General features: G+C 43.0%; 1 protein-coding gene across 2 annotated transcripts; it reads right to left on the minus strand.

The window, feature by feature from the left end:
* Positions 1-3,510: 3,510 nt before the first annotated feature.
* Positions 3,511-21,037, minus strand: LPL (lipoprotein lipase). 2 transcript variants are annotated; one of them, XM_027653094.1, is made up of 10 exons: positions 20,795-21,037; positions 13,842-14,005; positions 13,523-13,702; positions 12,791-12,902; positions 10,687-10,920; positions 10,200-10,442; positions 8,977-9,097; positions 7,998-8,180; positions 6,716-6,820; positions 3,511-5,751 (listed from the first exon to the last, which is right to left on the minus strand). In XM_027653094.1, exons 1-10 carry the CDS (start codon positions 20,856-20,858, stop codon positions 5,706-5,708), a joined length of 1,452 nt encoding a protein of 483 aa, XP_027508895.1. In that variant the 5' UTR covers positions 20,859-21,037; the 3' UTR covers positions 3,511-5,705. The 2 variants fall into 2 exon arrangements, with proteins under 2 accessions (XP_027508895.1, XP_027508894.1); XM_027653093.1 differs by having other exon boundaries at positions 13,842-14,008.
* Between the last annotated feature and the right edge of the window lie 739 nt (positions 21,038-21,776).

Raw genomic sequence — 21,776 nt, forward strand, 5'->3', positions numbered from 1 at the left:
TGCTTGTTGTTTTGTTTTTGTTTTGATGTAGCTCAAAATTGATACCAAAGTGTAACGTAACGTTCCAAAACTTAGATTTCTGTCAAGGCTCCTGGCTGTTGAGGAGCCATGCTAAAGATGAAGGAACCGATTGCTCTAGCTCTGCTGTTTGGTGTTTTGCAGCTTGGCAGAGTGAGGAATTTAAGAATCTGTGTGACCGTGCCTGGCTTCAGAACAAGTCTCAGCAAGGATCTGGAAGGGCCAAACTACCTGAGGGGTGGTGTTATTGTGCCCATGGTAACATCAGACCTGCCCGCAAGAAGAAGGGCAAGGAAAACAGTAGAGTTTGCTTGAGATTGTCTTGGTCTCATACCTTCCTACAAAAGCCCCTAGATGTTTAATGAGGTATTTATTGTGTATTGCATACATCTTTCACTCAGTTTGTTTCTTCTGTTTGTTTGTTTTAATTTTAATTGGGTGCTATTTACATCGCTGCAGCTATGCTGTTTGTTTTGGCATCCTATAGATAAGCATGTTTGTACTGTCCAAGAAATGCTCGGAATATCTGTGAGAAGTCATCCAGAGCTGATATTTAACCTAGTGCCTGAGCAGATCATGACCTGACACCTTGGTAACAATGCATTAGAGTACCAAAAATGAGAAAGTCTGAGCTGTGCTTTCATTTTAAAACTAGGATATCATACCAGGTGTTAGGAAAGCACTCAAAATCCCACATTGTCAACAAAAATGCTATTGCCAGCCTCAGTAGAGTTTTGATTAGGCCTTGCACTGAAGGCAGGTTTGGCTATTCCACCAGGAGCACAAGACTGGTAGCCCTCTCCTTAAATCCAGAGTCACCCATTGGAGAGGTTTCTAATCCCAAGGGTTAAGGAGATCTTGTCCAGCAGCAATTTCTCCGACTGCAGGAGTAAATCCCAGAAGCTCCTGAATGCAGCACGCCACAGGAAGAGAGCAAGTCTGAGGACCGAGCAAGGAAAACTTTTGAAGTTCTATTCTTATAATGCTTCTTTTGAAAAAGTGTAGATATCTTTAGATATCCTTAAAAATCTTTTCAATTTGTTCTAGCCTGGGAATCTCTTTCTACTGCTCCTAGTTTCCTTATTTTGGAGTGCTCGTGTTTCACTACTTAGAAGATTCCAGGTGTACAAGCAATTGTGGGTAAAAAAGCCTTCAGCAGGTGGAACAACACGACACATGTCCTCACTTCCTGGCTCTCTTGAGGACAGACACATGGCCAGCCAGGCTGTCTTGCTGCTCACTGAATGGTTCGACATGGTGGGGTGATGAGCAGTAACAGACACTCTCTAGAGTCATTGGCAAGAAGTGAGACTACAGATATCGGGTGACTTCCCACAGGAAGGGCCTACAATGAAGAACATGGTGTTTATCTGACGTGCATGGCTGGGAGATTACATCATTGAACACACACTGCACCCCCACAATGACACCTGCTATATCCAAAATGGTCCCCACTTCGCATCTGCATTTCTGATGAGGATGCATTGTTCTGGCTGGGTTAATTTGAACTGATTTAGGGAAGCATTCTGAGTGTTGCTGAGCAGAGATAGCACCACACACGGATATAAGAGCATTGTTGAGACAAGCTCTATATGGGATGTTCTGCCAAATAGTTCCCTTCCCTTCCTCTTCTCATTTCCTTGTTCTCCTTCAGTCACTGGAGAATGCTAATCCCTTTCTTTATTTTTTTATGTGTAAACAGGTGACTTTCCAGACCTGCTACAAATGACATTTGACTAGAAGACTCTTCTGGAAAGATGCAGCAACTGCAGATGGAAATTTCTTTCCTGAATGACAGCAACTTGATGGCACTTACATTGGTTCCAGTGGACCTGAGGATTTTAATATTGCTAAGTTTGTATGGACAGTCAGAATATAGAGAGCCCTGAACTGACAGCTCTAAACAAAAAGGAAAATACTACAACTACTTTAATACTTCCCTCTTACTGTTTTTTTTTCAATATCTGTTTTTGAACATCTTTAGGAACAACAAATTTGCAATGCCTTGCTCATCCAAACCAGTAAGCTTCTGACATTTTGCTCACAGCACACAAAAGAGCACGCATACAACTATATCTGAATGGAGAAAGCATGGAGACACCTACAGAGAGCAAAGTCATTGCTGGTTCCAGAAATTTCTCAGAATTAAATACATAGAATTAAAATATAAGCAGTAGGAACTTCAGCCAGGATTTCCTCGCCTTGCAGGTACATTGGCTAAAATTCCTTTTTCTCCACCGTTTCCTTCCAGCCAGGAATGTCTCTTTCTACCTGTCCAAACCACTGGTTAGCCATTGGACAGTCTATCCCAGCCAGCCCGTTCCAGAGACAGTTGGCAGGGTGAGCAGGGATCACCTTTTTCTGATGCTGGGCATTGCAGAGCAAGGTGGGAGAGTAATGGGGCCAGGGACAGCTCTGAAGGCTCACAGGGGAGACCTCGATTGTTGTACATGCAAAAACTATTCTCTGCTTTACCTAGTAACATGTTTATTGTATTGAGGCTGCTGTGACATTAAAAGGGTAGTAATACCATGGTGGTTTTAGATGTGATCACAGGCCTTGTCTTGCACAACTGTAGGAGTCCATCTAGTCCCACAACGCAGACACTGACACAGGGAAAAGAGCAGTGTCCTTAGAAAACCCATTTCCATGCATTCTACTTTGTAGATTCGGTTCTTCCCTCTTCCACTGATTCCCTCAGGATACTCCCTACCCCCCTCTTCCCTTCATATCTCTCCCTCCATCTGTTTTCCATGGCATATCTTCCCTCTCCTTTCACATGGAATTAAGTTCTGCTCTTGTCAAAGAGCAGTCATCTTTCACCAAGTGCTGGAAGCAGAGTTTCCCAAGTCAACTTGGAGCCCAACATGATCTTAAATGTGCATGTCACTACAATTCTCCTTAATTCCAGCAATCCCCTTCTGTTGCTTTGGTAGAGCCTTGCTGTGCATGACAGAGAAAACTGTTCTGGTGACAACCAAGTTTGAGCTCAGCTGCACTCAAAACACGTGGGTGAAAGTGATTTTTTAATTATTTCCTTGTGTAGTAGTGGTGGTTGCAGACTGGTGTTTGTCCCCTGTACCCACAGGGTCAGAACACCTGTATTTTGGCAAAACATAAAGCAGAAGCATAATTCCAGCATTTAAAAAAAAAAAAAAAAAGAGAGAGGAAATTAGCATTTCAAAATAAGGACATTTCTTAAAAGGTCCTGAAAGTTGAAAACCACAACCTGCAAGTGACAAGTTACTTCTCTTCTGATGTGGGATACTTGCTTTCACATAGTGATTCCTTGACGTCTTAACAGATGGCTTTTTGCATTTCCCAAAACAAAATGGGGCCAGAGGACTCACAGAAATCCCACATCGTGGTTTGTTTGTTTGTTTTTAAAGACTCTCATCCCATCTTTTCAGCCCCAGAATCCAAGGATAGGCTCTGGCCTTCACATAAAAGCTATACAGCAGACAGCAGATTAAGCAAAACGAAAGTAGTGACTTCAGCATCAGTTTGAGAATTTTATTAAAACCATAGGTTTCCATTCTATACAAAACTGAGGAGCTTTCTTAAAATAAAAAAAGTAGTAACCACATAGGAAATAATGCAGCGTAAGTGGCTGGTTGATAAAAATCTCTGAAAGCTATATACAGGATTAATACTACACAACTGTATTAAGGTAGAGACTGTCAGCAACTTTAGCAATATATACAAACTACCTTTACACTCATAAATATCTTATTTACAGCTAATAAATAACATCCAGAGCTAAATCATGTTTCCTCATGAAAGAACCTTCACTGGTTTTTATCCAAGACCTAAATGTGTTTGTATTTAATCCTGTATTAAGAGCACAGCTATTCAGATACTTTGTTTTCAATGACTTTAACTCTTAAAAGACAACTGCAACAACATGCGGTATTCTATAGGGAACAAATCATTATATTTATTTTTAGAGGTCTCAAATGCAGTGGCTCAATACTCAACCCCACCCTCAGTGACTCATCACATCTCTGTTGTAGATTAAGGGTTAGGAAATCAAATGTGAGCAATTTCAGAGCTATTAATATTGCAACATATTGCACTCTTTAAGACTTTTATCCCCAAATATACTAGCAGCTACAGTTGGAAAAAAGTAACAAACTTTGCACATGAACACATACTTTTTTTTTTTTGCCTTCAAGATGGGATGATGTTGGAGAAATCACCGTCTCCATGATGTCTTCCACATGCAGGAAAGGACTACAATACCCAGCATCAACAGCTCACATTACATTTCTTCAAGTGTCTACCTTCAAGCCCTTCCACCTCCCCAGGATTTTATCTTCTAGAAAGCTAGAAGAGGGCTAATGCACCTTCCAGGGCACCGGAAAAACTACACGTTACTTAAAAATGGGGAAGCGGAATGCTTTCAATATACCTATTTTTGGTAGCATGTCTAATTCCTGCGTTTTTCAGAGCACTCATTTTTGTGCAGCACACAATCAGGCTCCCTTTGACTGGCACAGCTCCTGCTCCTTGCTGGATTCCATCTCATGTCGGAAAGCTAAGCAGCTCCTTGCACTACATCAGAGCCAAGAAATGAACTGGCAGTCCCAATTCCAGTACAGGGAAATGTGAGTATGTTTTGTCACGTGCCCAGTGGATTCACTTGCACTGAAAACTGCATACACCAGTGACTCAGTCGCATGAGTGACACTGGGTGTCAAAGAGCAGAGAAACTGTCCCAGTTTTGGCATACAGAACGCAAGCAAGTGGGGTGGGTGGAGGGGGAAATATATCTGTTTCCTGCATTTTCTGGTAGCTCATTTCCTCTGCATTTCCTTGTTCACAGTGTTGGAGGCTAAATGGTTTCATTTTCAACAAGTGAAAGCACAGATAAAGTGTTCAATGTGCATAGGACACTGGTGTATTGCTGCCTTCTCCTACAACTGTTATTTATTCCAGGGTAAGCTGCATAGAAGTAAAAAGCTTAACACATCATACCTATTGCTAAGCTGCACTGGCATCTACCCCCAGTAAAAATACATTCATGACCACAAACTAAAAAATTCATCCCCATATTAAGTCAGGCCCTCACACCTTCTAGTAACATACAGAGTAAAGGGTTTGGTTTTTTTTTCCACATGAGAAACCTACTTATTTCCTAAAAACACATTTGAAAACAATGAATTCTCACCACTGAACTGCCTGAAAATTCAGTTAGCCAAAGCAGAAAAAATTCTGTCCAGTTTCAAAGGACTCCTGAAAGGAACAAAAAAAAAAAAAAAAACCCAAACCACAAAAAAAACCTGAAAACAAAACAAAAAAAATTAAACCAACCACCACAGGTACAGGGCTTTGTTTTTTTTCAATAAATACTAGAAAATTGCTACAGAGGATCTGATGTCAAGAAACCCTGTCACAAGGCACCATGATTAAGCAAAATTACTTATTTCTTTTCAGCGCTTCAAGACTTTGGCAAGTTGTTTTGCAGATTTCTTTTTGTTTTATACTATCTGGATAATGTATCTTTATGGTTAGTAACTTTGTATGCTGAGACTGTCTTACAAGAAGTCTCTTAAGATAGCTAGGAATAGCAGGCAAAAAGCCAGCAGCGGATAAATATTTCTATATATTTGGTACTGAACATCCAGTCCACAGGGATGAACAGACTCTCCTCCTCCCCAGTGTGGAAAAATCTTTATTCTTGTCACTTAGGCAGATTCTTCAGCGGAATTTTCTTTAGAGGCTTTCTTGGCACTGTGGGGAAAAAAAAATATGAAGGTGATGAGGAAGATGTAAGATACTTGTTCCTTTTCGTCTTATTTTTGAGAATAAAGATTAAAAAAAAAAAAACGCTACTCATTAGGAAAATAATTATGTGCTCAGGCTTCTCATGGCCTCTGCTCGATTTTGCACATCAGACACACAGAGGTCTCAAGGCCTCCCGAGGTCGTTGCCCTGGAGCGAAGGCCAGCACATGTGCATTTTTACGCAGAGCTGGATCTCAGTCTAGAAGTGTCCCCATGAGACCTTTCACACACAGCAATAGAACTAAAATAAATACAACCGCTACTCAAACTTCAGTGGATAAAGTCCAAAGAAAACTGGCCCCCCATTTGAAAGTTTACTCTGGGTCAGAAAAACTGTTGATAAAAATATTAAAGTGCACCGAGGGCTATTAAACACGGACTGAATCTCTGATCCAAATCAGAGATGCAAATCTCAGGAAGTCACTCACCTGACAGCTGCCAGCAGAAGGCAGTGTGCCAAGAAGAGCCTGCTCCACTCCTGTACCAGCCTCCAAACCTATTGCTGGCCAGTGAGGAGGAAGAGCTCTGAACTGACTCAGTATGGATGTTTCAGTGTTCTTCATTTAAGGGTAAGTGTAGGGCATCTGTAGATAGAGGCATGCTTTCCTCTTTGTGCTAGTGCCTCGTCTGTAAACCCTCTCTAATAGTCACTCATACTTGGCCACTGTGTGAATCTGAGAAGCAGTGTACTTTCTTTTCAGACAGGCCAACAACCACACAAGGAGATGGTTTGGAGAGAAGCATATTAAGACTTTTTAAGCTGTTAAAGCTGCCATAAGCAAACCTCAGGTTAGTCTGAGCCATGATGCTTCTGAAGCCTTGAGAAGACTAGTGCACAAGTTAACTAATGGGGAAGTTTTATCACCACTCATGTTCCCAACAATCCAAAAATAATAGTGGATCATTCATACCCTCCTCTTTTCCTGTTGACGGGCTGCTCCGAGCACTTCACGAATATTGCTGCCTCTTCTCCCTTACTGAGACGTGAGGTGCCATCTCGAGAACAGAACACCACTCTGGAATAAATATTGGAGAGGAAAAAAAAAAAAAAATCACATGACTGAGCCAGACATGCCTTTTTAACCTTAGAAACAGGACTGGTGCTTGGAAGCAGTCTTTATACTTTGTCATGTGGGGCACTACTACTTTAAAAGTGTGTGAAAAAGCTACTTTTAAAAGAGAATTCTGTGACAAAAGAAACACTGTGCAAGAAAAATTGCTAAACAGTTTATACGTAGACATCAAACTGTAGCCATAACTTTCACTATGATCTTTTGCACGACATCTTCTTGAAGCTAAAACAGCAGAAGGTCTATTCTCTTAAACCTTATTTTGATCAGTCCTTATGCAAGTTTTTTGTCAGGTGAATGAACTTGGAAGAAAGCCTTACTCCCTCAAATGTTTGCAAACGAAGTAGGTTGTCAATTCCAGCAAACCTGAGCAGTTGCTTTTCTATTTATCAGTACCTTCTCCACCCCTATATTTGTTCAGCTCTGATAACTGTTCTTTGATCAAGTGACTGCCTTGTTTATTCAAAGAAAGAACTTATTATTTACTATACTGCACATAGGACACACATACTCTGTTCTGGGTCCATGTTCTGCAAACAGATCTCATGCCTAGATGAATGAGTATTTCAAAAGATTCATGTCAAAGTAGTTCTGTTCAAACTTTGATGTTTTAACATTCATGCATTAGCAATGTCCTGCAACAGTCATGTTTTTTCAGTTTTCTTCCACCATTCAGGTATTCAACTCCTAAGAAAATCCAGCTTAACAAAGCAATAATTTCTTGTGCGAACACACTTTTGGAAGGGTTTCTAAAAATCTCCTTTCTAAGCATGCTCTCTACAAGAAAACCTACACAAATACCCAGCGTGAAAATGGAGGAAACTGCAAACAACCACCGATGCTGTTTCACGGAAATACTCTCATGTATATTACAGCTAACCTAACCTGAGACAGATGAGACAGCGACACACAAATTAATTATGTGTGAGTAAGACTACAAATTGCACATCCCAGTGGAAGCAAACAACTGAACCTGGCTGATATAAGTGGTGGTTTGATGGTACCAGAGCCCTGATTATCAGTGCTGCACCCACCTGTGATTGCTTAAAATGTTTGTCCCACCCTGTGAGATACCAGAAATCAGGAAACACTGTCAAAGCTTGTAACAAGCAAAACAAGTTACTTTTTCTGAGTTTCTCCTGACTTCACTCTGACTCTCTGGATGTCAAATGTAAAAGGAGTCCACCAGTCAGTCCAGCTGAACAAAGTGTCTTTCTCCCACTGCAGCTTCAGCATAAGCAGGTCCCCAATGTCCACTTCTGTGTAAATCAGGAAGGAGAAGGTCTTGTTTGAGGAGACTTCAGGCCTGTGGGGAAGAAAATAAAGAAATGAAAAGCACACTCTGAAACTGTTGGACAGATAAAGAAAATTAAGGAGAAAAAGAACCACAACTTTTTGTACTCTAGAGAAGAAGGAAGCAACCTTCTCCGTAGTTCTGATGAGTGGAATAAGGACAAAACGCCTTAAGCTTTTGTAGAAGCAAAAGGAAAAAACTTTCTGCAGCAAGGCTGGTAAAATCCTGGAACAGTCTGCCAGGCAAGGGGTGTCTTCTCCTGTATTGGTGACTCTCAGAGAAGCCAGACAAGCACCACCAGTTTAGATTCCTCAGAGCAAAAAAACAGACTTTGGTGCTTTCCAGCTCCATTCCCTGCCAGCTCACATGCAGGGATGCACCCACGAATTTCTGCTTGTTTGCAGAGCTGTGAAAGCAAATCCCATTTCTCCCTCAGCTTTTGCACCAAGGCCTTTAGACCCATCAGACAATTAACTCCAGGTTACAGGTGACTTTTAAGAAGGTTTAACACAGTTGGAACACGGCATAAAGATATTGGAAATAAGAAAGCACCAGAGAAACTCTTATCGGGCTGAGTCACAGGTCAGACTTCACATTCCCATACTTCAGATGTCTTATCAAGAAGAGCTCCTGTAGAGCTCAGTTCATTAGCTTCAAAAGTGGATGCATCTCCTTGATCAAGGACATGAGCAGATTCTGGGTCCCTGTAAGATTTCTGTAGCTGGAGCTAGAAAAGACTTTCATCTGGAGCTTTAACAAGTTTAGGTAAACTGAACACTACATTTTAATTGTTTCTGTAGCTACTCACAGTGTGAAAGAAATTTTCTCACTCTCATCTAGAGTGCCGTAGAGAGAGATCAGGAATGGTTGATTTGTCTTAGTCATATTAGTCTTTCCAAAGAAATGGATCTTGACTTGGTAATGAAAGACTGGAAGAATGCAAAAGAAAACGCCATTAGGAAAACTCAACCTCCAAAGAGACTGCTGGCAACAAAACCACCCAACCCCACACCTGAAAATGCTAGGCTGGAATATGCCAACTTCACTAAAATGAGGAGCTTAGTTCCCTGTAGATATCCAGGGAACTATTTTTGAGAGGAGGTAAATATTAGAATGAAAGGCAATCACTATTAAGAAAAACCTTTGCAGTTCTTGCAACTGAACTCTGCATTCAAGCTGCCACTCTAACAACCCCAGAGTCTGCAGTATCACCCTTAAACCTGCTACTGAATGCTTAAGAATTGCTATCCTTGACTTGAAATGACTTGTACCCTCCTCATACCTTGGTAAAAAAAAAATAAAAATAAAATAAAATAAAATCAACCCACTGACACTGCAGATTAAGTACCAAACACCAACAGAACACTGCAGGAATGTGCCCTCTGATCGCTGGTCCATCACACAATGCACACAACAAACATACCATGGGGTGTAGGCAAAGCTAGGGAGGAAAAATAAAGTAGTAAAATCCAACTCAAAAGCCACTTCCCTAGCTGAAAGCCTTCCTGTTCTCTCTGGTAGTGTCCTTCTCAGACCTGTCACTGTGGCAACTGGAAACAAGAAGTGCTGTGATATTTTAATGAGGGCTTGTAGTCCTCTAGCAAGTGCACTACAAAAGATACAAGTCAGATGGTTGCATATCTTTAAATAAGTTTCTTATCAGATTAAACTCTGCTGATTATTTCCCCAGCAATAGTAAAAACTCCTTTGGTTGAAAAATACTGAAAAATTTGGAAGACTCAGTTGTTCCAGGTTGATTGGGCCCCAGAGCATGTTTTCTTAATTTTGCTACCTAGAAACTTTCTTTTTGTACTCTATCCCCACCCCCACACCTTGAGTAGGATGGCACTGTTTCCTCTGAGACTGTAGTTTAGCTTGCACTCAATGGCAAGCAAGAAGAAAGCTTCACCCCTGCTCACCACAGGCACCAAAGCAGGAACAGCAACATCATCATACGCAGCACATGCCCACCATGACACACAGATGAGCACAAGCACCAGTCTTGCTCACCATTAAGCATGCAGGACCTACCTTTATAGGGCATCTGAGCACGGGTCTTCAAGTACATTTTGGTGTTTCTCTTTGTTCTCACTCTGTTGACCTTGTAACCCAAATTGTTGCAGCGGTTCTTGCGGCAGCTCAGGCAGAGACCCTTCTCAAAGGCCTCCTTTGTGTTGCAGCGATAGGCCATGCTGGGCTTTTCTTCATAGAGGAGGGAGTCAATGAAGAGGTGAATGGATCGTTCATGGGAGCATTTCACCAGCTGGTCCATATCTTGAAAGAATGAAAATGTACAATATACATATAACACATACATATAAAGATATGAATCTCTAGGCAATGCTGTCAACAGGCATGATCCACTATGCCAGAGCTGGGCTTTACAGGATGACCTTTAAAAAGCACTTAAAAAAAACCTATTCCTGTGCCTCTCAGAGATCTTCACTTGCAACAAACCCTTGAAGCTACTGAAGATCTCCCCTTGAATGTTACACCGTTTGTTTCAGAGCAACCTCACCTCCAAAGCCTTTTTCAGCAATCAGACGGAGTGCTTCTCCAAAGTTGCAACCTGGCTGAAAACCCCCACCATTGGGATAAATATCAATGTGTCCAACAGGCTTCTGGATCCCAATACTGCGGTCTGGAGAGCCTCGAGTGTAGGTGTGTAGGACATCCACAAAATCAGCATCATCCGGGGAGAGGCGCGTAGGGGCATCAGCATACTCAAAGGTAGGACCAGCTGGATCCAGCCCTTTATGGAACAAACCACAAAGAAAGGCTGTCTGTCAAAGACACTGACAACAAATGCCAAGTTCAGCTACCACACTGGGCCAGAATATTGCATATGACGTTGGTTTTCCTGCAGACATTACAGTGGGATCACTTAAGTAGTATTCATGTATACAGGAGAATCAAATACACACACAACCTTGAAATGCTGTCGCTGTTTAAAAAAAAATAATAAAAAGTGCACGCAGACATATGTAAGGAAGCCCAGATAACTTCCTCAGAGCTGTAGCATTTCCAGTGGATGGAAGAAACAAACTCATAAGTGTGTTCTCAATGTCTTCCTCTTGTCAAGAATTGTACAACTTGTAGCTGAAGCAACTGAAGTGTGGAAAAATGTCTTGCCAATAACTCCCTGGTAGGGGAAACAACTGGGAAACAAATGAGAGCTTCACTCATTGTCTACATGCCTCAGGGGAAGGGGATTATTTTGGTAAAATGTCAAACTGCAGCAACACTGATATCAAAAACACCCAGAACTATTCTGCCAGTGAACAAGTACTACCTTTTGAATTCAGACAGCCACTTGAGAGACGGCTGCAAGAAGAGCTGAAGGGATGTGAAGGGGACAGGTACCTGAGTTGTTCAACCATGATTAGCTTCACCCAGTCTGAGCTGCCTCCTCACTGCTGTGAGGACTTCAGGGACCACATAACATTGCTCCCTTTGCTCAAAGGTGACACTGTTTTCCCAGGGAACGGGCTCATCCTGGGCACCAGGAGCAACTACGGAAGCATAACAGAGGGCTACTGGTATTCCAGTGATTTGACAGTCTCAGTGGAAGCAACAAGTCTGCAGCTGAGAGAAAGGAAGGATAGAGGGACTAATGCTTTGGCCTCCTGATTTCAATCTGCCACCTTCTCAGGACTCAACCTTTCCAGATGCAACTGCTGCCTAGCCCATCTCTCAGCCTGCCTGTGGATCTGAGGTCACAGCCAGGCTCAGCTGAAAGGGTGAAGGGTGCCACGGAGCTAGACTCCCTTTCAAATGCTGCTCCCAAGTTCTCTGAGCAACAAAGACACCACAGATGAGCAATTTTCTAAGCCTCATTTGCTGATGCTGGCATTTCCTTTGTCACTGAAATCAGCCCTCCAGGTGCTAGGCTGTAAACCAGACCCAGGGTGGCTGTGCACTCCACCTTGTCTAGCACACTTCTCAGTCTCCAAAAATCATCTTAAACAGCCATCAAAGCACACATAGCAACAGGGCAAGAATATCTATGGTTTGTTCTCCTTCCCAGAACTCTCACAGTATTATTTTCAGCCTAGAATATTTTTTGAGCCTGTTATGACTCATTTTTTTTTAATAACCCACAGTGGACCTCTTCTGATTATCTGTCCAGTCTCCCCGTGAGCCTGTATAAACTTCTTGCATCTGCGGTATTCCACAACATGGAGTTCTGCAGGTCCTATATCCACTGCAGCAGGACTTAAACCCCGTTCTTTTCCAATGGCTCCCATGAGCTGCAAGGAATGACTGCCTGGGTGAAGACAACCAGCTGAAGTTCTCATGCTGCAAGAGATACTGTGACCTCTCCAAGCTGTGGATTTGGCCAGTTCCAACCACATTCCCCCCAGCTAGTCTCTTATCATGGCCTACTCGCTCATTTCTTGTGAAGAAGCAAATCAAGGCTTCTCACTCACCACCTTTGTTGTTCTTTTCTGAACCTTTTTCAGTTCTACTACAGAAACACTAGCCCTGCAGTTTCAATAAAGCATGAACACAGAATCAAAGTGCTGTCAGCAAGCAACAATTATTCCGGTGATTTTTCAGAGAAAAATGTTTCAGCATGGGAGAGGTAAGACTCTCCACTCTACAGTCACAGGTTTTCTTACCAGTAATTCTGTTCACCTTCTTCTTGGTCAAGCTCCCAGCAACCCCAGCAGCATGAGCACCTAGACTGTACCCCAGCAAGTGGACTTTGTTGAGAGGATAATTGAATTGCTCCTGTTCAAGAGAACAATTTGATTAAAGTTTGAAGCCGAATGTGAAAATGTCAGAAGACACAAAAGAAAATGTTTTGTTAATACTTAGATTTCTTTTTGAGACATGAATAATAGAAGAAATATTATACAGTAATCATAATTTTATCATAATTTTGTGCCATACTAAATCACTTGAGCTAAGCAACTTAGGCAAAAAATCTAACCAGAGAGGGTTGCAGAATGAAGGACAGAACACAAGACTGTGTATGATATGAAAGGTTTTCAGCCACTCCCTTTCCACCAGTTTCTGGATCTCTTAAGTGCTTCCCAAAGGAAGGGCAGATTTCTGTTTCCCAAGGGCTGGCTGCTGTAAAGTATATAGGAATCTGTCCTTCATAGCTGCTTCTTACATGGCTCCAGAGACCACAAGGTGAAGTTTCTGGAATGCACTGTAAAAGGCCTCTTTGAATAAGAATTAACCAGTAAATTAAAGCTGGAATTTTACCAGTCCAGCAAAAGTACTGCCTTAAACAGTTTAACTCCACCTACCCAACAGAAGATGATTAACACAGCTGTACAAGTGCTGCTTTGTCTCCTACGATATCATGCACAATGTGAGTGAGGTGTATCTACATGTCTTACCTCCATCCAGTCAATAAATGTAGCAACATCCTTTCCCACCAGCTTAGTGTATGCAGCAGACACTGGGTAGTGCTGCTGAGCTCGAACTAGCCAGTCCACCACAATGACATTTGAATCAGGTTCCCTCTTGTACAGAGCAGCCACAAGCTTTGGTACCCAACTTTCATACATCCCTGTTACCTGTTGGTTGTGGGGTTGTTTAATTAAAAAAAAAAAAAAAAAGAGAGAGACAGATTAATATTATCTGTGAAATATAGACACCTCAGCACAGTTTATCAGCAGTGTGGTTAAAAGGGAGATTCCTCCCACTTTGTCTTACCGTCCACCCGTGGATCACGACAAAGGTTTTGCTGGTGTGATTGAAGTTGCACTGTGCCAGGCTGTTCACCTGCCCAGGCACCAGGTAGCAGACATCCTCATCGGGCTCTGCAGGCGTCCGTAAGGAAAACTTGCTCTCGATTCCCTCAAAATTGTTTTCAGTTTCTGCTATGCAAGACCACAGAAAACAAAGCAGTGTTTTAGGAGTAGTAGGACAAACAGTTCAGAAGTCATAGGTACAGTGTTGGAGAGGTATCTGGAGCAGTCAGTGGGACAGGAGGTTTCCACTTCCTACAGCACTCAATGGCCACACAATACCCATGCAAAGAGAAAATTAAAGGGTGAAAATGGCTGCCCTTCTAAGGTCCTGCTGAAACAGTGAGAATCTGGCAAGCTGCCAGAGGTATGAATCCTTTTTAGAAGGCAGTATTTTCCCCACTTCATTAAGCAGGAAACCTGTTAATTACCACAAGAGTGCAGAAAACCACACAGGAGAGTCACAGACTGTCATGCAGGAAAGCAGTAAATTCCTACCATAGTATTAAATATTTTGGTGGTGCATCTTCCACATCACCTCATCAGTGTCTAACAAGGCCCTTTATAGCACCCAGTAGTTTCAGTGTATGAAAACCAAGAGCAAGGTCATCCCTGTTTTACAAAATACTAGTTTTAACTTTTGACAAACAAACAGCAGGTAGGAAGATCAGACACACATCAGGGAAACTGAACTAGCAAACCATAAACCTGTACTTTGAAGGCAGTACATTTTCAGATCATCTGATAAGCTACAGAAAAATAAGCTGCAAGAAAATATCTCCCTCTACCTGAAGCTATTTTGAATCCCAGGGTGGGGAGGGAGGTGAAGATCATCACAAAGTATGTGATGGCCTGCAAAGATCACTCCCTCCAGCTCTCAGCTTCAAAACGTAAGTATTCCTTTTGCTCCTGCCAATGCATACAAGTGACTTTAGACTTCATGCTCACTACTTCCTTTGTCTGGGAAGAAACTTAAATGTCTCCTCTTTTCATGTCTGATTCAATACTTAAGTACCTCTGTATCCAACAGACCCCCTAATTAACTGTAGGCTTTTGGAAACCCAAGGCCCAGTTTGGCAACCTGAGCTTAGAAAACATTGACTGCCTGTTTTTCAAGTGCAGCTGAACTCAGGCCAACTTTGTCCAGCTCAGAGTTGTGTTTCCTGGCATTGTGACCACCAAGATTTCACAAACTCCTAAAGACACATTAATGAATGGCTCCAAGCCACCAAAAGAAATGCAAAAGGACAAATAAGGACCTCATGCCAAGTATGCAAAACAGACTTCCACTCCCCTTCTTTTCGCATTGCAGGCAAGGTTTTATATGATAATTGGAAGATTTACATTTATCCGTAAAGTTCTGCTGCATCACTCAGCTGATGAACAGCTAATAATTCATTTTTTTCTGAAACAGCTTCTCATCTTCTCATTTGAGCTACCAGCCATCAGGGTAGAACTTACGCCTGAACTCACCCAACCCTCAGGCAGCTCTATAGAGTCTGGGAGGTTCTTGCTGTGCTTGGAGGGTCACAGAAATCAAGGTCTAAAGCGAGAGGTCTAAAACCAGCACACAGCCTTGCAACAAATGCTTATGTACAAGCCCCCAGAGAAACTGGTCACCTGTAATCAATGGCCTAACATGCCATTCATCAGGATTTCTCACCCCTCGACAGCAAAGCACATGCAGGGAAATAAGAATTGTTCAATGCACAGAGGCAGTGCTCAGTTTTAGGCTGGCCAGCTAGTCCAGAATAATTACAGTGAGGATCTCCTTGTTGCCTCTTTCCTCCTAAAGAAAGGATAAAGTCTATGGAAAATACCTTTCTCCCAATCAGTAGAAGTATTCATATAATGGTAAACATAACATTTCACCTACTTACTGAAAGCTAAGTTTACCAAACTAACCCTTTTCTTTATTTTTGCATTTTCGAAATTTTTTTTCCTCACCAGCTGAGTGTACAAAACACCTTTCTGAAACAAATCTTTAGACTTATATTGTTTACTTCTTTTAGCCAGAAAAAGGGAAGTCCCAAAGGCTGATTGGTTAAATACCAACTACAACTTTTCACTCAGCAGTGAATCAGTAAAACCTTGAAAGGAACAAGAACAGCTTTCAACTGTAAACCATGCAGTGCAAGGACTTTCAATTATGTATATTCCCATCTAGCACAGGAAGGCGAACAAGAATAGTCCACTTGCTCACTAGTTAATAGTGCTTCCTTTCATACTTAGATATCATTTCCCTTCTGAATTAAACTCATATGATAATCATTCAAAATCTGATTTACATTGATATCCTGTCTTGGAGTGTGTTTTCAATTACAAACACATGCTAGAATTTGCATCTAAGTTCAGACCACAACTCTTTGGAAAACAAGTTTATAGGAAATTCACAATTTGAAGTGCACTTTACTTAAGGGCACACTTAGAAAAATGCATCAAACTTACAAAGATTGCATCACAGTGGCATCTACCACTGAAGATGTGCTAAGGGGTTCATAAATATTCGTGTTTCAGACTAAAAACCTTTGGCAGGGATTTAAGGGCATAAAATCGCTGAGATGTAGTCACCTCCAGGAAAGCAGCAGCTGCAAAGCAGCAGCCCATGAGTTAGGGAAATGGCAGGTGGCCACTCTGCTCATTTAACTATGTTTTAGGAGGAATCAGAAAGTCAGAAGGAATTACTGTTATCGTCTTATGCCCACAAAAAGCGTCATGTTATCTAATGACCACATATGGTCAGTTCCCAGCAGGAAAGATACCCTTTGGATAAGGAAAGTGTGTGTGGTGGGGTTTGTTACAGACTTCTTCACAGTGTGCTGAGGAGCTATCCTCAGAATTTGCCTGAGTTTGGCTTTGCAAATTCTATATGGCTCAGAGCATAAAATAACCTGTCTACACCTCATATTGTGGTGCACACATGCTACAGTACCACCTCACCTCCCACCTGCTACAGATTAAATTTTAAAAATATGGTATAGGGGTTCATATAGTCTGCACATACCACATGGACCAACATCTACATGCACCATGTTTCAAACCTGAAGCAGAGAAGTTATGAAGCATATCACTTCAGAAAACTAGTGTTTCCCACTTCTGTTTTTGGGTCTATTTGATAAAATGATTCAGAACTGAACTTTGTCACACACAGATTTTTGCCATAGACCTTTTCCTCACAGATTTAAAATGAATAGTCTTTGAATCAGCCAAACAGTCAGGTGTGATTCTTTACACAAAAAAATGCAGAGACAGTCAATGCAAAGAGTCACCACTGTTAAGTTAATAATATGTTTTAACTCAAGTCAATTAAAGCAGGAAAAACCCAGAAATGGGGAGTTTTCAGCATGTTTCTGAAAGGTGAATAGAAACCATGGTGGTAGTGGATCAAGGGTTGGACTTGATGATCTCAGAGGTCCCTTCCAACCCAGATGATTCTATGATCTGAATTCACATCACATTTTACATAACATAGATACAGAAAGTAGATATCAAGATATTTACATGCATCCACCCTGAGACACTGAAGTAGCTTTTCATGACAAGAATGCAAGTCCACTTCTAAACAAGGCCTTGGAGAAAAACAAATCTGGAAGTAAAAACATGTAGACAAAACAAATCCATCCTTCTGTTAAAAAACCACGCGTTCCCAGACTTAGTTCAGAAGAGTTACAACAGCATGTGTTCTGTATTGCAAAAGCTTCCAGGCCCACAGTTAAAAATACAAGCCTCTGCTGCAAAAGAAAATTTTCTGTCTACAGCTATGTGGTTACAGTTAACAAGGTGACCTACAAAGCCATTACTTAGGGAACTGGAAAAGGATTAGGTGACCAATTTCAGATGCAAGTTGGCTTTTCTAACAGCCTACAGGCTGCACTGCCAACCTTCACCATTTTACCATGCTCCACAAACTTTTCTGATGTTTTTCTTACACCAGCACTTCAACAGTCTCAGTTTTTGTATTTAAAAAAAAAAAAAAAAAAAAAGCTGTTCTGAGCACCAAGGTATTGAGAATCTCATAGAACTCAAGAGTGTGGAAAGAAAAAGCTTAGAAACTGGGAAAAGTCAGTAGTTCTTTTTTTCCTGTTCAAGCTTTCTGACACTTTTGACTTGCAACTTGTGAAACTCCATTCAGTTAGACTTTAAGCATTCTGACAAAGTAATCAAGAGAATTCAGTTTCAAGTTTACTTCACAGGAAGCCCAAGGCAACCTGGCATATTATTTTGATTGTGAAAACTGTTTATCACTGGTCAGTTGGGTGGAGAATGAGAGTTTTGAGGAAGTAACAACATCTGGAATATTAATCAAACTGCCCACTTTGGACATAGCTTGCCAGAATATAACAATGCATTTGCCAGAACGAGCACACCTAAGATACATTTTTAGAAAGGGAATCTTTGATAAACAGCAACTTCCTAACATTACGTACTCAGAAATGGAAATACTATTAGCTAGGTGCAAAGATTCTTGAAATTCTATTACTAGACTGTGCAAACTGCAGGCCACAGAGACATGCACACAAATACACATGGACAGCAGCAAACATCTGCATGTAGCATCAAACATTTACCAGTTGTAGTTTACTGGATTAACTCTACCCTCAGCTGACAGCCAACATTAGGATCATCTATCAATCAGTCATACTGAATTCCTAAGAGTTTTGAAGGAAACACAGTCAGCTGTAATAAAGGGGCTGCATCACAGAAATTGTTACCGTTTAATCTGATCTACACTATAAACTGAAAGCAGACTACTGGATGTGTTGCAATCCCAGGAAACCTACCTCACAAGTCAGGTTACTGTTTAACTTTGCTGTAAAAAAATTACAACCCCAAGTTTATTTATGTATTCCTTAGTGGCAGAACCCTGAGAGTACGTTCTGCTTCGCTTCACAGGTGGACACAAATGGAAAGAGCAACCCCTCTGAAAAGCTACTGAGCACAAGTTCAGATGCTGAGCGAGGTCCTCCCTTCTCAAGTCCTGCAGCTGGCAAACTGCTGCTCTCGCACTGTGCACATGGTGCCCCTTTCCAAGGCACTCCCTGTCAAATCCTTACTCAGCTGCAGCTGGGATGCTCGTAACTCAATCCAGCAGAGCTCTTGCCTTCCATCAGTCCCTCTGGGATATCTGGAATTAGCCCAAGACAGTTAAAATGCAACCACTGTCAGACTTTGCAGTAATAAGGAGGAAAGGACGCTTGAGAAAGCCCTGGCACGCAAGTACTTCTGCTCAGAGGAGAGGAGTACTAGTGGTCGTGCTAATCTCCCCAACACTTTTGATGCCTGACAGTCTCACCTCTGTGCCTTCTCAGAAATGCATTGTTTCTGGAAAGGCCACAACACAGCTGTCCTGATAGGTCTACCCCAAACACAGCCATAGCAAAAGCCAGTGGCTCACATCACACAACAGTACAAATATACTGACTCTGGATTTACGTTGGTAAAAACAGGGATCAATCAGACTGTATTTCTAGTAATGTTGTTATCTTTTCCTGGAACACCAACATTGTCTTCACCTAGAATATATTTTTCTATGCTGTTTATTAAATATTCCTGATTTCTGAAGGGCTGGATCGTGTGTTTTCCATGGTTTCAAAGCACTTTTTACTGTGGTGTGCAAGAAATAGTGTGAGACTGAAGGCTTGCATAGCTTTAGGATGAACACACAATCTGCTTTCATGTAACCTGTTCCTAAGGAGAAATAATGAATATTATTAGTACGTCTGCAGCAAGTCAGTTCCTGCGGGGATGAGAGCTTGCTCTTGGAAGGTAGTTATTTTACTGTATACAACTTGGATACTGTGATGAAAACTGGTTTTGATTGTCTCTGATGACACAAGATGGATTGAAAGCAAGAACACATTTCTTTGGCTATGCCCTAGCACCCCATCCTCTTACTTTTGAATACTTCCCTTCAGCTTCCTCGTCACAAAGTAATAACAAAGGCATCCACAGTGCAAGAAACAGCAGCTTATACATTCCATTTTAGTATCACACAGCAGGTCTAACAGCTACAGCCACATTTTCTTCTAAGGCCGTGCTCTTTTAAAGATAGACAGTGTGTGTGGGAGACCAGTGTAAGAAAGAAGCCTGGGACAGGGCAACTGCTAACATAAGCTCGAGGAGTAGTGGTCTCCTAAAACAAGACTCTTTGCTCATAAAAGCTGCACTCGTGGTGTGATTAACCGAGAGAGCAACAGTGAACATCTAGCAGTCAACATTCCCACATGTTCCCCTCCCCGTATCCTGGGAGGTGCCCACGCACCAGTGCAGGTGCAACAGGCAGAGTGCAAGCACAGCCGTAAGTGAATCTACAGACACGGCGAGAGTACACCCTCTCTGCTCACTTTTTCCCTAATGGATTCTGCTGCATTAACGGGCATTAACTACGACTCAAACAGATTATCGTGATACCGATGAAACTCAGCCTTGCCTTGTCTAGGACCAAGAACCGTAGGAAATGGATGGGTGAGTCCCATGCAGAACAGAGGAGAGGGCTAAAGGACCTTACCGTGATGCTACTGCTGCGCCAAACCCTTGCTGGAGCAAGGGACTCTTGGAAGCCACCTTGCTTGGGGGGAAAAAAGACACATTCCAAACTTTGACAGCTCGTGCCATCAGCCAGGCAGGCTGTGCCTAAGCTCCGGTCGGAGAAGAGGCTCCACATCTCTCCCAACAGGATGCAGGACCCCCCGGTATCACTCTCCAGCGCCTTCTGAGGCCACCTCACGACACCCGGGTCCCGCAGCATCCCAACCACCCCAGGAGAGCTTCACAAAAGAAAAGGTTGCAAACTCCCCTTTCCCACCGTGCTGGCAGCGTTTCCTCCCCAAGCCCCCCCTTCCCCAAAAGTAACAGGCAGGCCCGGCAGCCCCCGTGCGCGCTCCGGACTCCATCCCGATCCCCCGTCCCCGGACTCACCGCCCAGAGCAGGCACCCAGCGCAGGCAGAGGTAGAGAACGGCCAGGAACACCTTCCTCCCCATCCCGCCTCCTTCAGCGGCGCAAAAGCTTCGGCACAAAAAAAAAAAAAAAAAAAAAAAAAAAAAATTAAAAGTAACTTTTTGGTTTAAAAAAACTGATGAAAACTAAATACAAGCGTAGCGCGGTGGGGCACGGCCGGCTGCGGGACCGTCCCCAGAGCACACAGCACCACCAACCCTTCCACCACCGCTCCCCGCCCGGCCCCTTAAGTGCCCAACAATATGCAAATATGCAAATGAGCCCCCCGCGGGCATTGGGCGATCGCGGCGGGGCGGGGCCGGAGCGGGCGGGGCGCGGGTTGGGGGCCGGAGCCGATCCTAATCCCGATCCCAATCCCAGGGGGGCAGCGCGGATCACGGCACGGCCCCGGCACGGCCCCCTCGGCCCCGACCCCCCCTCGGCCCCGACCCCCTCAACCCACCCACATCCCCGCGGCCAGCCCTGCCCCCACCTCCAGGATGCGGCCACTGGGTCCTCCCCGCCCGTGGCGACCCTGTGCTGTGCCCCTGGCGGGGTCTCCCTTCCCATCTCCCTGCCTTTGCGCCAGTAACCAGCTGCTCGCCGCCTTTTCGCCGCCGTGCCCGCAAGGGGCCTTGCCGAAACCTTGTTTTGCCAGCACTCAAGGGGATACGAGTTTGGAGAATAACTTAATTCACTGGAGGTTGCATCTGTGCTCCCGAGAAACAGAAAATTGATTCTCTCTCTGCCCTCCTCTCGGAAGTACGGTTTGCAGTGAGACTTGAGTCAGTGACCACCGGGTGAAAGATCGGTTATGTAAGAATATTAATTTAACAAAATACCAGTTTTCATTGCACTGTGCAGTTTGTTGCCAAAGGCCCAGCTTCATAAAGAAGCTTATGACACAGGGAATGAGGACTCCCTGGGTTTTGGAACGTGAAGTAAATGGGATTCACTTCGAG

This window comes from Corapipo altera, unplaced genomic scaffold (genome assembly GCF_003945725.1).
Source record: "Corapipo altera isolate COAL_440 unplaced genomic scaffold, ASM394572v1 61305, whole genome shotgun sequence".
Lineage (NCBI taxonomy): Eukaryota > Metazoa > Chordata > Aves > Passeriformes > Pipridae > Corapipo > Corapipo altera.

Bases quoted from the DNA above. Each gene is read 5' to 3' on its own strand.
- LPL (XM_027653093.1), bottom strand. From the start codon at position 20,858: ATGGGGAGGAAGGTGTTCCTGGCCGTTCTCTACCTCTGCCTGCGCTGG. The intron at 13,703-13,841 runs GTAAGACAAAGT...CACAACCAACAG, and splicing joins TCGTGATCCACGGGTGGACG to GTAACAGGGATGTATGAAAG. The intron at 5,752-6,715 runs GTATGAATGATC...TTTTCCCCACAG, and splicing joins GTCAACAGGAAAAGAGGAGG to TGCCAAGAAAGCCTCTAAAG.